The sequence below is a fragment of the Oryzias latipes genome, chromosome 11 (genome assembly GCF_002234675.1).
Source record: "Oryzias latipes chromosome 11, ASM223467v1".
Classification (NCBI taxonomy): domain Eukaryota; kingdom Metazoa; phylum Chordata; class Actinopteri; order Beloniformes; family Adrianichthyidae; genus Oryzias; species Oryzias latipes.
In genome coordinates, this window is record NC_019869.2 from 27,459,666 (window position 1) to 27,475,558 (window position 15,893).

Below are 15,893 nucleotides of genomic sequence, written 5' to 3' on the forward strand. Positions count from 1 at the left end.
CCAGTAATGCTGTTGAGCTCATGTTTGTCCCTGCCGAAGCAGAAAACACAAATCCTTTAAAAACATTTACAGGAATGAAAAATGATTTCTTTTTCTGACAGGTGTTTAGCACTGAAAAAGTTCTTCATCTCATCAGCAGAAAGTCCAACAAAATGATCATGAGGGTTGTTTATTGTCCTCTTCCTTTAACGCAGTAAAGAGAAAAAGGAAAGATAAATACATTTTCTGTGGGTGAAACATTTGAAGCTTTCCTTTTTTCCTGATGTGATGATCTTCTCAAATACTTTAAACAGTTGACTTTAGGCAAAAATCTGTCGTTCCATCACAAACCCAGACCAAAGCTGACTGATCCAGCTGTCTGCTGGTTGAGGTCTTCATCATTTAGAGACGCCAGACAGACAGCAGAGGACAAGAACCTCTGAACAACGGTCTAAACCCCGCCCACAAGGTGGTCCACCTTTCCCGTCCCCCGCTCCAGCGCTGGTGGGTAATTAGCCTTTTAATGATTAAGAAGGAGGACAAATTCCAGAACATTCATGTTTGACAGAGTTAATGAAAAATGTGAACAGGATTCGAACGACAGCAGCCCCCACCCCACCCCACCCCCCACACACAATGAGATCCTGTCAACCAGCTAGCAAGAGAAAAAAACCGTCAGGAAGAGGAGGTCAGGTGTCATTATTTATCATCTCAGATGTTACTTATTTATGGAGCAGAAACAATGAAATTCTCAGATGAATTCATCCTGAATTATTTAATCTGAAACTGTTAATTCCACACAAAGCCTGGGCAGATCCCTCCTCTGTTCTGATAAATACTTTATCACTCTTCCTTAACCAAAAAACAGGAAGAATGCAGGTCAAAAGAGGGAAAAAAAAGGGTTTGGGGATATTTTAAAATGCTTGGTAAAAATGTTTACTGCATTTGTGTTTTCTTTGATAAACTGTTGGTAAACTGATGTTGATGGAAATTGTTTAATTTTCTTTTTTTAACTCGTTTACATCAGCCCCGCTTTCTGGTAAAACTTTTTTTCTAGTTAGCTGTTTGAATAATAAAAGCCTGAGTAGTTAAGGTGGAACAGTTTTCTGGAAAGCCTGGACGAGGCATTCGGCTCGCTGTAAAGTATTTCTTGTCCGAGCTCGACAAAGTCAACAGTGGCCTAATGAAAAGCGACGCGTCGCTGATTGCAGCTATATCCGGAGCCGGGGTGGAAGTGGCATCGATTTAACAATTTAGCAGCACCCTCCTCTGTGTGTTTCCATTAGTCACGGCTGAATACCACCCACTTTCCTCCTTTCAGACACACACACACAAAGCCCCCCTGTCCCAAACACACACACACACACAGCTGCTGGGTCGCCCTGCTCATCTAAAGAGGTTCCATCTCTGCCTCTGGAGGAGCAAACATCTCAGCCGTGCTGCAGAACACACTCTTTATTGTTGTGACACGGTGCATGTGCAGGCGGTAGTGCAAATGTACAACAGTGTGGTTTTGTGTTTAGACTCCAACTGCAGGAGTGTTTAGTGACAGGTTTTCATTCTAAAACATCCTATAAATCCAGAAGACACTGTTAGAAAAGTTGTGAGTGATATCAGCATCAAATGCAGAGAGCTGTGCCAAAGTCCCAGTCAAATTCCAGTTTCCCCCAAACTGCATGAGCTGCTTTGAAAAGCCTGCAGGGCTGGAGACCCGGGGCTTTCAGCTAACTTTCATTTGGTAGAACTAAAAAACACGGACTCTTCCTTCTGGTCCTGCAGCTGAAAGGTCCAACTGATGAGGAGCTGCATGATGAGATGGACTAAGAGAGTTGGAAGGTGTGTGTTGCTGTCCCTCTGTCCGTCATGGAGTCACTCAAGCCCTTCCACCTGTCTGTAGCTTTCAGCTGCTGGAAGGGCGGCCCATGAAAAACTCCATCCACCCACTCTCTCAGCGTGGCAACCGCTGACTCCTGCTGTCTTTCCGCCTTGCTGAGCGCCATATTCGATGGGAAACCCGGCGAGGAGGAGCCACTTGACAGCAGCATACAAGACGAGTATTCTGGCTGAGAGCTGCTCTCCAGAGACCCGGCAGTGTGAGCTATGGACCAGATTTTGGGCTTGCTGGTTGTGCTCTCCAGCTCTTCATTCACATAGAAGGAGCTGCTTCTGTGTTTGACTGTGGAGAACTCGGGGCAGTCTGACAGTCTCTCTTTGAGGGGCACGAGTTGCTTGTGTGGGAGGTTAGTGTTTGGGTTCCTTTTGTCAACATCAGGCTGAAACTGCAGCTTGGCGTCTCCATCAGAAGCATCTGACTCCAGCAGGTCGAAGTCCTCCAGATCGCTCTGCAGGTCTGCGCACGGCTGGTCTGCAAACGATTCACACAACAGTCTCTACAGGCTGAAGAGAAGGAAGCGCTACAGATGTCCAGACAGACACTTTTTCTTGCTCACCAGGAAGATCTTCGTCACGTTTCAATGGCCTCTCAGCTTCATCACTGTCGTCTTCATAACCTCGGTCGTCGGAGCTCTTACATGCCCGTGGCGACCAAGTCACCTTGTTTTCCTTTTTTAACCTCCTGCGCGCGTTTGCAAACCATGTGGACACCTGGGGGGAGGGGGGTTGAAAAAGACCTTCAACAAAAGCACCACACATTCGCTTAACTGATGATCCACAGACAGAAATCCACCTGCGTCAGAGTCATCCTGGTGATGATGGCGAGCATGATCTTCTCCCCCTTGGTTGGGTAGGGGTTTTTCTGGTGCTCCTGCAACCAAGCTTTCAGCGTGCTGGTGGTCTCACGAGTGGCATTCTTACGGCGAGAAGAACTGTCTAAACAGGAATGCCTGTGCAGGATCGTGAGAGTTAGAATAAAAAAGTTTGGATACTTTGTCCTGTAATGTTTAAAGCCATGGTGAGTAGGGGTCTAAAAAGGAATCAATTATTCGATGAATTGATTTCTATTGCTATGATCCAACCAGATCAAGCTGTCTGAGGAAAGTTGTTCATTGAATCAACTGATAGACTTGTCATTTCAATATTAAATAACTCGATGCTATTGATCTTGGAAAGCATATTTTGGATTGAGAACTGGTAGGATTATTTTACTATAACGCAAAAACTACAAAGTGCATCACAGCGGACAATACACATGTGATGTCAGTAAAAAATGATCAGTCCATCATTCCAGTCCAATGTGTGCAAACATGTACTATCTATAAACATATTTAATTTGCGCTTCATTATCTTGCAATATGGAAAACTTCCCCTGCACTCTTCAGTTCAAGGTATTTCTCTCTGATTCAGACTGGTTGCACTTTTGGCTGAAGATGATCTGGATCTATTTTAGCTCAGTTAATCACATCGTTCAAATAGAAATATGAACTGGATCAACAACCACATATTATGATCTGAATCAAATCGTTGTTAGAATGAATCATTACACCCCTATTGGTGAGTCAGGTTTAGTTGGAGACACTTCTGTCAACAAATGCTGGAAAAATAACAAACCCAAAAAGATATCAGCTGTGGAACATGATGACTGACACCAAAAATGTTCACCATCTCAGTGGGACAAATCCGCACTTGGACTTACCCATATCTTTCACAAGGATGATGCCCAAACATATATTCATAAGGATAGTAAGTAGGGGTCTGGGTTGTGCCCACAGGTGCAGCTTCTTTGGGGTCTATTGGTCCCTGGAAAAAGGAAGAATGAAAGTTTTTTTAAACTCTTGATGTAAATGTTTATTCGTCTCGCCTACTTCCAGCATTACTCACTCTAGCATACACAGTGGAGGCGTCTCCGGAGCAGGTGTTGTAGTAATTCTGGCTCTTTTGGTAAGGGCTGCCGTAGACACCTGCCCCTGGAGCCAGCTGGCTGCCCTGAGAGCGCAGCGCCGGCTGGGATGGATGAGCTCCAGCCAGAGAGCCGGGGGTCATCAGAAACTGAGAAGAAAAACAAACATGTTCGTGATTTGAGTGGACTGTAATGAGTTCCTAAAAAACTGTAGATGCTTCGCCAGGAGGATCGGAAGCAGTGCGCCCTACTTGAGGTGCAGCGGAGTAGGGGTATCCCAGCTGAGAGTAAGCCATGGTTCAACACGATCAACGAGGCAAGAGGTGATGTCCAACAGCATCAAAACAAATCACGTTTCTGACGCTGAACTTCGCTAATGTTTTCCTTTAAAAAGAAATTCTAAAACTCGCTCTATCCGCGGGCGCGCGGACTTTTACGCGCGCATTTCATGTCTCTAAAAAAGTCGCTTTTTCTCCGTTAATCCAGAAAATCGCATCAGCTTCTTCACGACCAGCCTTGTGTGGTGGGAGGTGTGTGATCCTAACGTCTCTGAGATTCACATCTTGGTTTTAAAGTGCGTCTCTATCTATGACGTCAGTGCGCGCGCATTCCTGTGTTCACATCAGGGCAAGGAAAGCCTCTTAATTAATTTCTTCCCATGTTCTTCTCAGCTCCTTCTACCCGTTAAGTCTCCAGGCGCAAAAAAACACGCGGACCTTTCTCCAGCAGCTGCATGGATGCGCACGCGCACGCCTACGCATAGCCCTGAGTGGTTAGGGGTGGAGGGAGGGGGGGACAACGACGTTGACACCACATTGACGCGAGATGATTGATGACTACAACCTGATATTAACATAATCGTTGTGCCCTGTAGTTTAGATAACGTGTCACCTCGGAGAAATCTCGCTGTCACGCGCGCATTCATGAGTGGGAGATTTCGGGCCGCTCCAAGGAAATTAATCAAACAATAAGCACTCCGTGTGTTCCCTTGAGTAAGCACCTTCAGCAGCTGAATGACTTGTCATGTTCTCAATAATAAAGTCTTAAGCTGTCCCGACCAAGCGGAAAGACTTCTCCTCCAACACCTCTGCGTTCTGTTCTCTGCAAGAAGATAGATAGATAGATAGATAGATAGATAGATAGATAGATAGATAGATAGATAGATAGATAGATATCTAGATAGATAGATAGATAGATAGATAGATAGATAGATAGATAGATAGATAGATAGATAGTGGGAGATAGTGGGAGTAAAAACAAAAGTGTTGCTTTTATATTTCTGCAGGGTGTAACTGGATAAAAAAGCAAATTTTCAATTTAAAGGTTAATCAACAGAATAATAACTGCAAGATATTTTATTGGAAGAAAAAAACACCTTTCCAGACCCTCAAGGAGATATAAATTTATAACAATCTAATATAATATATTGGGGCAATTGGAAGTAAAATCAGACTTGAACAAGTGATTATTAGGATCTGACTTTAAGAGAGGGTTGACAGTAAAAAGGCTCTGGTTCGAATCCAAGCTGGGTCCTCTCTGTGAAGAGTTTCCTTCCCCAGTCCAAAAACATGCTTCATATGTTCATTGGTGACTTTAAATGTTTCCATTCGGTGTGGATGTGAGTATGGGAGGTTGTTTGCCTCTTGGTTGTCCTGTGATGGCCTGGAGAAGTGTCTAGGGTGAACTCTGCCTTCCTGAATGGGCTCCAGCATCTCCATGACATGGTCTAGGAAGAAGCATGTTTAGAAAAGGAATGAAGGACTTGAAGAGAAAAAGCCTTAGAGCGTTAGGGGAAAGAGAAAACCAAAGTTTGGGAGCAGAGTGAGTGACTTGTGTGGATTCTGCAGTGGATTTAGGTTTTTCAGTAATGATATTAGTACCGCTGTGTTTTGTCTCCTGTCACAGTGACTCCAGGTTCATGTTAATCATCCAAAGCTGTTTTATTTCTGTGAATTGTCCTCTGTGTCTAGTTTTCAGTTCTTCGTGGTCGGGTCATCTGGTTTGTCATTCTTTTGTGGCGCCCTTGGCTTTGCCATGTTTGCGTTTGCTTATAAAACGTTTTAGTTACCAAGCCTGGTCTCCAGCTCCTGACATGACTTATAGCTATCTGTCTGATGGGGCAGAGATGTAAAAAGGGTAGAAGGGGACCTGAGAGAACACAGAAGAGGAGGAAACTTGGAGATGGCCAGACTGAGGTTATTGTTCCAAAATCTGTTAGAACACTAGTCCACTGGGAGCCAGTGTGAGTCTTTCATGAAGGAGTAAGAGAATGGAAACTGCAGTTTAGTAAATACACAGGTTACAGTTTTATTTTGGGAGGATGATGGGCAGAGATTTAGGATTATCATTGCAGGAGATGACACAGAACTGTGATGAAGGCAGACAATGTGTTTTTTCTTAGTATGAGCTTGAAAGGATGAACCCCAAAGTTTTAGCTGAAAATCAACAGAAGTATTTTTAAAAAGAAATTCACTTGGATTCTGTCACTTTCACATCTAATGTCATGTAAGACATAATCGTGATCTCATTTTTATACTAAATAAAAGAAAATGGAAACTAATGCGGAATCCAAAGTCTTCCCCTATCCCTTCAGCTCCTCCCTATTGCTCCAGTTGTAGTGTCACAAACGGGCAGACGGCTGGTTCCATGTGCAGCATTAGCACAGACAGGATGACAGGTGTCAAGCAAAGCTAAAAGTCAACCGAGCTAAAGCAGGGTTGTGCAGGTCAGAGGTCGGACACGGGAATTACAATGTCAGGGAGCAGGTTTGAATAGTCGTAGTTCAGGTGTGGGTCGGAGGCGGCAGGCAGACTCAGTCAGATAAGGAGCAGGATCTGAAACACGAGAAGAGCAGGAGATAATGCTGGGTGTGCAGGCAGAGTGGCACAAACAATCATTCCCACTGAGCGAGGCTCGGTGCACTGCGCAAGTCTGCATGTGACTGACGATGAGAGTCTGCATCCAGGGACTGTGGGGCGGCTGGGAGATGTAGTGCAAATGGCGTAAATGGTAAATGGCGTATACTTATATAGCGCTTTTCTATCTTCTTCGAAGACCCAAAACGCTAATGCGTTAATAATCCGGGGACAGCTCCTGCTGGTGACCAAAGGGGAGACAGAGCTCAGACTCCTGACATGTAGGAACATTTGGAGCTTTAGTGGAGTCCTTTTGTAAGGTATAGCCTTACAAAACACTTGACTTAGGGCTGAGTATCCCTCCGCCGCTAGGGTGATCTGTGTTGCACTGTGGCATGGAGGAGAAACACATTTCTTCACGTGGGTGTTCTCTGAAGAACAGAAATTTACATTTAAATCTAAATACTGACTTTTTGTTTTTACATGACTCTTTAAAGTTATAAAACTGATGTTATGTATTGTCTAAGCGCTGGCATCTACCCGGCATCTACCTCACCAGAACTCATGATGTCATTGAGTGGAAGTAACATCGGGGTTTGAAGACACTATTTTTCTATAACTCTCTGCTTGTAGGGGTAGGGAGAAGCTGGAGGAGTAGGGCAAGAATTCAGATTCGGCCTAATCTGAAGGTTCTGGTGCTGGACACCAAGAAAAGATTAACTAAGTACAAACTGAAAGTTACTTATGTAACTAAAGTTTTATAAATCCTATAGACTGCCTGAGGCGGTGCTTCAAGCACTGCATGATCCTTCTTGGGCATGCGTAGTTGGAGGATTTACTGACAACAAAGTCACCTGTGAGCTGTGACCTGGGGCGTGCTGGGACCGGGAGTGTCCCTCCCTAGACCGGCCCATGCTTGATGTGGAAAATAAAACAGCCTGTAAATGCAAAGTATTTACACATAGCAATGTTTTTGATAAAATGCAATTTTTTAAACAAAAATATGTAAACAGAAACAAACACGTAAAAAACAAAAACATAAATGTGAACCTAAATAGCTCCAGGGGAATAAAATTATTTAACATTACAAATCCAATACACCACAACTACACCATCAATAACTGCTGAAGTAGTGCACTATTTTCTGCAACATGGTCTATCACTGCGTCATTATCAAGCAACATCCGTATTTCTTCTTCAACTGACAGAAGCATAAACGCCTCCAAGTGCTCCTGGTGGAGTGTACTACGCAGATTTAGGAGCGGAGAAACTTCTCTCACATGCAACCCGAGATATTGAATGAGTTAAAAACTTTCATGCCATCCCGAACACATGATAGGCATCTGTGAGTAAGCTATACTAAGGATGAGCATTTGAAATGTTCACACAATAAATAATAATAGTCAAGTTTCGCCCACACATGCCGAGTGGACATGAACATTTTCCTTGCTTTCAGCTACCACTACGCCAGTCAGCAGTGCTTGTCCCTTTCCAAATGTGAATTTCAGGGTTTTGATCAATATTTATTTCCTGCCTTTGCTGCACTGCCCTATAAAAGAAACCATTAAAAGTACACGTCACTCGGCACATTTATCTACATATTAATACTTTAAAAGAATATTTCTTTCTACTAACAATGTCCTTTTAATGAGAAATGTGTAGATCATTATCAACTTTAACGTGTTTGACATGTTTTCTATTTTATCATTTACCATTTCCATTCTCTGGATCTGTTAGCTGTTAGCTTGGCGCAGCATCCTCCCCCAGCACCTTCCTATGTAACCCTTGTGCTATCCTAGGCACTTTAACACTGGGAGTGGGGTCATCTAGACCCACTAGACAGTGCTCTGAACCTTTTTTCTTCAATGATTTGTGATCTTAACTGGTGTCCATGGATTACATGAAATCTTTCCACCTTTATCCACCTTTGTCATGGTAGGGAGAACACGTCAATGGAAGGGGGGGGGGGGTCATCTAGATAGCACAAGGGTTAATCTAGCTTTTTTAGCTCTACCCATTTTTTATTTTTTATTTTTATTGTAATGGGCAGCCATTCCTCCACTGTGAGGTGGAATAAAAGTTTTTTTTTAAATAAACTTCATTGCACAGATCGAAGTTATAATCGCTAGCTTTCTGCTAAACGGATTGAGCTCGTGCTGCTATTTGCCAACTTTTCAGAAAAGTTGAAGTTTGTTGTTTAGTTCTGTGAACATGTAATTGTTGAATAAAGCACCAGGATGTTTTAAAAAAAAGACTAATTAAAAGTAATAGGAAAAAATGAATTTTTAAAGAGCAACACAAATTAATTATTCACCTTAATGGTAAATGGCGTATACTTCTATAGCGCTTTTCTACCTTACTCGAAGGTCCAAAGCACTTAACAGTCTCAGTCCCATTCACCCATACACACACACATTCACACACTCACACTCCGCTGCAGAACAACAATAATAACATGCGAAAAAAAGCAAACTAAACTACACACTCTTATAAAGACAAGACACAAGGTATTTAGCAAGTTTCAAGTTTCAAACTCTGTCTGTGGTTTTTCTGGATTGGAACCTGTTATTGAAGCTTTAAGGAATTTCAGTGGATGGCTATGGCGATGGCTCCCACTTATTACATAGCTTAAGGTCTGATGTCATCGTCATTATTGATGGTAAAGTTCCATCCAAGGACAAACTGTTCCTGGTCTTGGGTTTTGTTTAGACCCACTTTACATTTGAGTGGAGCAGCACCAGGACCAGCTTTGCATGGTGACAAGCCTCTGGACCAATCTGGCTCCTGTAACCTGAGAGAATTAAACACTTACAGAGGAACAAGCTCTTAACTATTTTGGTTTACTTAGTCTTGCTTTTAGAGGCAAGTATTGGTGCAGTGTTTTCTCTACTATTCAAAAGACACAAGACCCATTTCTTTGGAATTTGTATCTGTTAGCAACATCTTAATCTCTGTACTTCAGCCAACAGAAACTGGTTTGGCTGACTATGTATTTTTTTCTTGTTTACTTGGTCTTAAAAAGATCTCAAATCGCTCGATTCACTGTCCAGTTTCAGTGCAGGCTACCAATAAAATCAGACCACATTTGTCTTTGTCAGTTTCTGAAATATGAAACCAGTAGCTGCACATTTAGCCCAAACCAGGAACCGACTCCAGTCCTCTTGATGTAGGTTCGGCGGAACCGAGTGATCTCCTGATTCATGCGCTCCACTTGTCTATCGGACTGAGGGTGGTAGCCGGACGTGAGACTCCGTTGATGCCCAGGCCCTTGCAAATTTCACGCCTCACTCATGATGACCTTACGAGTGAGGCGTGAAACTTGCAAGGGTCACAGGGACCACGGCTCACACTTATGCTGCAACCTGTTTCATACGGTTTGATCTCAAAGTTATTCAAATGAACTTTCTGAATTTAATATTTTCTTTTGATTTTTAATTTACTAATTTGGAGCAGAGTGCAGATGGATGCTTTTTTGCCCCTCATGCATTTTGACATTCTCCTAAACTGAGTAAATGCTTTTACTTGTAATTGTTGCAGTGACAATAAAGGGAATTGATTCATTCATTGAGTTGGAGTCATTTTCAAAGATACATTCCCAAAGTAAAACTTGGTAGAAAAGAATCAACTACATACAGATTCTTTTTAATGGAAAAGAACATTTTGATAAGGATTCATTTGTTTCCCGTCTTCACTTTTTTTCTACATTACCTTTCAAGGAAAGTAAAGGGAGGGAACTGAATTAGAAACTGAATGGTTTCAGACAAAGGAAGAGAGAGAGTCTTGCAGTTTAACCCTTTCATGCCGTATTCGCTAATTCAGAAGAACAAATTTTTTCAGGACTCCTCTTAATTTAGCATCAACTTTGGTGGAATAAATAATAACAGGTTTTTTTATATAATGGGAAAGTCAGACACGAAGGAGTTAAGGAAACGAGAACGAGGAGAAAAAAATGAAGCCTTGGCAAGAAAACATGGAGAGCCAAAAAAAGATGAGAAATCGTTTATAGTCAGGGGTATGTAATGGGGCTCGGGGATGCAAAGAGGTAAAAGGACAAAATAATCCCAGAGCACCCAGAGTAATGCTGGAACAACAGAGCTGCACCACCAGAAAGCATCTCCATCCCCACCGGGGAACAGACATCTGTGTACCGACGCTTGATTGACATTCCATTTGTCCCGTGAAAGGTGCTCAGATACCAAACATGGACTAACTGTCTTCCACTCATCTGTGCTCAAAGCTCAGAAAGGAACTTTTCTCCTTGTGCTGCTGCTGCACATTTCTGCACAAAATATATGTCACTCAAAGAAGTAGCTTATTGTTTTGACATTTTGATGAGAAACTCTGCAGTGTTCATTCCTGATGTATAGGGAAGCTTGAATGGAAAATACTTGAAAAAAGACAAACTACCCATAGAGCAGCAGAGGAGCAGAGTATGGATGCACACAGAGATGAAGAGATGATCTTAATACCTTCTTTTTGAGCATTCAGTAGTCTAATTGTAGATAAAATATGGTCTCCTTATACATTTATGGCATTTTTCTAGTATATTTTTCCTACTGCTATGTGCTTGTTAGAGCGTAATTACATCTTTCTGATCTGATTCCCTTCACATCAATCATTCATTAAAGATGCTCTGCCCAAAAAAAGGAAGGAAACGCGTTCTCAGTTCCTTCTTCTTGCGTGCGGTTTTAGCCATAATGCTGTAGGTGGTGGAAGTATGGAAGCGTTTCTGTAGCATAAATAAAAATAAAAGTCAATACTTCATTTTCACAATGAAGCTGCATTCGTGACTCATAAATAAAATGAAAAATCAATCCGCCAAACAGCTTTTTCATTTTCTTCTTCAACACTGCTTATTCTGTCACTTAATTAAATGATAAAGAAAATGATATTTGACATTTCATTTAAAAAAAGTTCTTTAGTAAATGCGTAGAAAAATTCCTTTAGAAATGTATAATTTGACGATTAAAATAATTAACAGAAATGCTTTTTCATTTTCACAATGTAACTGCATCAAATGACTTAAAGATAAAATCAAAAATCTATCCTTCAAATTACTTTTTCATTTTCTACTTCAACACCACTCATTCTGTGACAAAAAGGGGATTGGATTTTCGTTTTCACATCCCCCTGCAAAAAGTGAAGCATGATTCAATTTCAGTCAGCATTTCCAGGAGGGAGGCGGGGCGATGACGTCAGTCACTGCGTTGTTAGCCCTACCAGCAAACAGTGTTGCCAGATTGGGCGGTTTTGGTTCTAGATATGCAGGTAAAAATGGCTTCGGGCAGGTAAGCATAATTTGGGTGGTTTTAGGGTGGGTTCTAAAAATAATAATAATGGATTGGATTTATCTGCTTTTCCAGATGCTCAAAGCACTTCCAATGTGTCCATTATTCATTCATTCCTCATTCATACGCCAGAGGCGTGGCTGCCAGTTCGCGCCTACAGCCCCTCTGACCATCACCGGGACATTCATACACATTCACACACCAGTGGAGCCAAACTGGAGGTAGGGAGGGTGACTAGGGGGAGCGGGGATCAAACCGCTGACCGTTGGAGAGATCATGAGCCACTGCTGCCTAATAGCAGCTTTTACAAGCTTTGCTTGTTTCTTTTTCGCCATGCTAAACGTTTGCTGTTTGGACCAACACGCATCTTCTAAATGTGCTTTTATTACTTTTATGATTATTATTAAGGGCCTGTTCGCACATAATTTTTTTAATCTGTGCGGTCAGTGCTCAGGTCCGCGGAAGGTGGAAATGCTGCTCTTAAAACGTCTACGTTTGATAGTCTCAGCAGTATAGTATAGTATAGTGTAAATGCAAAAACCGGATACAGGTCGCTTTTAAAAGATGATGTAAGTGGGTCGTCAAAAACATCGGATATAGTTAGAAAATCGGATTTGGGCATCAAGACCTGCAGTGTAAATGCAGCCTTACAGAACCTCATTACACAAAAAAACGTTTTTTCTTTAGAACATTTTACTTTTTCTCCCACAGAGTCACACTAGCGCTAGACGCCATTATTGCAGTGAGTAACAGGAATAGGAAAGCCAAAAGAAAGAACCCTGTTCAGCATTTAAAAAGATTTTTAGACAGGCGAGAAATGTTTGGCTAAAACAGAAAATGCTGCTGACTGAACTCAAAAAAATGATTTATCTTAACTGAAGCAAATAATTAAGTTAGATCAAAGTAAAAAGTTTGTTTTTCCAACATCCATATGTGGTCTTATCACCCTCTCACGGTGGAAAAAGTATTATCTGAGCTTCTTCATCCACTAAATCATCTTCAAATGGACACGCCATGCTGCTTCACCTCTCTGAAAACAAACTAACCTTCAACTAAACCTGCTCCAGACCAGGTTATGTTCAGAGCATGAGTTGCCATGGCAACTTGACCTACCCTGAAACATTACTCTGTTTTTGGAACAGAAAGCTGAGGTTATCTGCTTCCTTAGCCTCAAACTTACCATGGTAACCAGCATAACCTACTTGTTGGAATACCCCCCAGGTAAAAAAGACGATACCCTGCTGTCAAACCCAGGTTATATGAACAATGTCTGGATCCAGTGGATGTGGGTCCCAAAAATACAGAGGGGGGCTTACGACAGGAAATCTACATCTTTTATTAGCAAACTCAAACATGAAAAATCTGGGGAACCGCAAACAGATCCAGGTTTCAAAATAAACACTTCGTTGTACTTTCAAAATAAAACATTATTTTATATTTAAGGTGACATGCCCATGCGATAATGTGGGTTACCGCAGAGAACACTGGCGTCCATTTTTCCCATGGACAATAAAAGTTTACATTTGGAAGTACAAAACATTATATTTATGATATAAAACATGAAATTCCAAAGGAGTAAGTGAGGAAGGAGTGGGGATAAGGACTGATTGTTGAAGTTTTGGATGAGGAAAGAGAACGGGACAAACTACTCGACACAGGAGTGACAAACCATGCCTCAATGTTGTTTGAAAGAAGATTGCAGGCAACTAAGAATATTTGCAAATGTTGGAAATGTTAGCTTAAATGAGCACTATATTTGCGCATGCTAATGTTGTCATCACTTTTTGCCAATCAATGGGTGGCTACAGCGGCACTGCCTCAACTGTTCCGTTCCATTCATCAATAAACCTACAGCCGATGGGAGCTTCAAGATGTACAGTTCGGTACTGTTTAACCCTTGTGCTATCGTAGGCACTTTAACATTGGGAGTTGGGTCATCTAGACCCACTAGACAGTGCTCTGAACCTTTTTTCTTCAATGATTTGTGATCTTCACTGGTGTCCATGGATTACATGAAATCTTTCCACCTTTATCCACCTTTGTCATGGTAGGGAGAACATGTCAATGTAAGGGGGGGTCATCTAAGATAGAACAAGGGTTAATGGGTTTATTTTAGTATGGAAACGCTCATAATACTGGACCGGATCGGACCGCTCAGAGGAAGCAAGGCAAAGAGGCCACCATGCAAAGAGGAACCTGGCAAGCCCATTGCAGACTCACACATCAATGCACAGTTGAGGGAACTGACACCACCCCTTCTTCTTCCGCAGAAGAAAAGGTGTTTTAGAAATAATCTGTCAAATATAACTTGGAGGACGAGGAGGACTCATTAATGCAACAAAAGGTCAGAATGACTTAATCAAGGTCCTGATTAAGTCATTCTCCGTGTTCATTAGAGTGGCAATGGAGCCCAGATGTCCACCTCAACCCCAGCAGTTTACAGAATTCAGACCAGTATTGGCAGTAAACTGAGGTCCCCGACCTGAGATAATGTATTAGGAACGCTATGGAGCCGGAAAACATAACATTTTGAGCCAACAACTCTGCAGTCTCTTTAACTAATGGCAATTTACTAAGGGGTCTCAGGAGAGCCATCTTAAAGAACCACAGATGAAGGACAATCATGGTGTGACCATGACGGTGGCGGCAATCTATGAAGGAAATCCAGGGAGATGTGGAGGCACAGCCTAATGGGGACCTTATTACAGTCAGGATAAGCTTTAAAATATTTGGTATAGTCTCTGGTCACTATAGGCCACCACAGAAATATGACACCACTGAAGAACTTTAGGTCTCAGTGTCTGGCATATATATCTAGTCGGTGAACACCAGGATGGAGTAGCTGTCCCCTGCTGAAGGATGGCTGGATAGATGGATGGCTGGCTGGCTGGATGGATGGAGTGGTGAACTGAGTTTTGAGTCATTAGAAGTTTTTGTTAGCCATTGGGGTCCATAATACTGCTTTCCAGAGTTTAACTGATGTAGCAGAGATCCAACCTGACTGTGTTTCTGGATTAACTGTCAACAGAAGTTGTAAATCCCAAGAACCTTTGGAGATTATTCCAGTTCACAGAGATGTACCATTCACAACTGCAGGGATCTTCAAAAACAATCAGACCTATGAAAAGACATAAAAATGTCCACCTCTCAGCTTTCACAAATGCTTGAAAAACCTGGCAGAGGGATATTACAGAGGCACACTGCAGGTGTGGGAGAGGTGAGCCGGTAATCCACCACCATTTAGACATGTCTTTGCTGTCTCACTGTGTAGTGGTGGGTCAGGGTTTGTACGCCGGCAGCCCTTCCTCGGCGGGGGTGCTCCTTCTCCATGTTCCCTAAAGGTGTGCTTGTCAGTCAGAACCTGGAAGCACAAGTAAAGTCCATCTTTCTCCCCGAAAATACAAACATGCAGTTTTGAACCGTTTTGAACCATCATGAGTAACTAGTATAAAGAATTTATAAGTCCAACTCACGGGATCCCTTTCAGGGTCACAGAGTTGCCAGAGCCCATCCTAGTTATGGTTGGGCAAAGGTGGCGTACACTCAGACAGGTCGCCAGTTTGTTGCAGGGCCACACACTCGCACATCCACACAAATCCACACCTAGTGATACTGCAAAGCAACTAATTCACATAAGAAGCATGTTTTTGGACAGTGGGAGGAAGCTGGAGTGCCCGGAGAAAAACCCACACATGCAGAGACAAACACACTCCACATAGAAAGCCCAGCTGGGATTCAAACAGGGCCTTCTCCCTTTGAGCCGAGAGTGCTAGCCATTGTAGTATGTTTTGCTTCAGCTTTTTTCTGTGACTGTTTCTTTTTTTGTGGAAAAGATTTAGAGACAGAAAGCTAGGTGCGAATAATTAGACGGTGAGAGTTTATTCCCTTCTTTCTGCATTTGCCATCTTCTTGTTAAGCATGATGGCGTTGCCAAGAAAAAGTGTATGTGGAGCTTGGTCTGATCCACAAACAAGG

General features: G+C 42.4%; 1 protein-coding gene across 1 annotated transcript; it reads right to left on the reverse strand.

Annotated features, from left to right (window-relative positions):
• Positions 1-644: 644 nt before the first annotated feature.
• Positions 645-4,894, reverse strand: LOC101157469 (iroquois-class homeodomain protein irx-4-like). Its single transcript, XM_004074435.4, has 6 exons — positions 4,027-4,894; positions 3,757-3,924; positions 3,572-3,675; positions 2,666-2,822; positions 2,430-2,583; positions 645-2,344 (listed from the first exon to the last, which is right to left on the reverse strand). Exons 1-6 carry the CDS (start codon positions 4,069-4,071, stop codon positions 1,800-1,802), a joined length of 1,173 nt encoding a protein of 390 aa, XP_004074483.1. The 5' UTR covers positions 4,072-4,894; the 3' UTR covers positions 645-1,799.
• Positions 4,895-15,893: the final 10,999 nt, after the last annotated feature.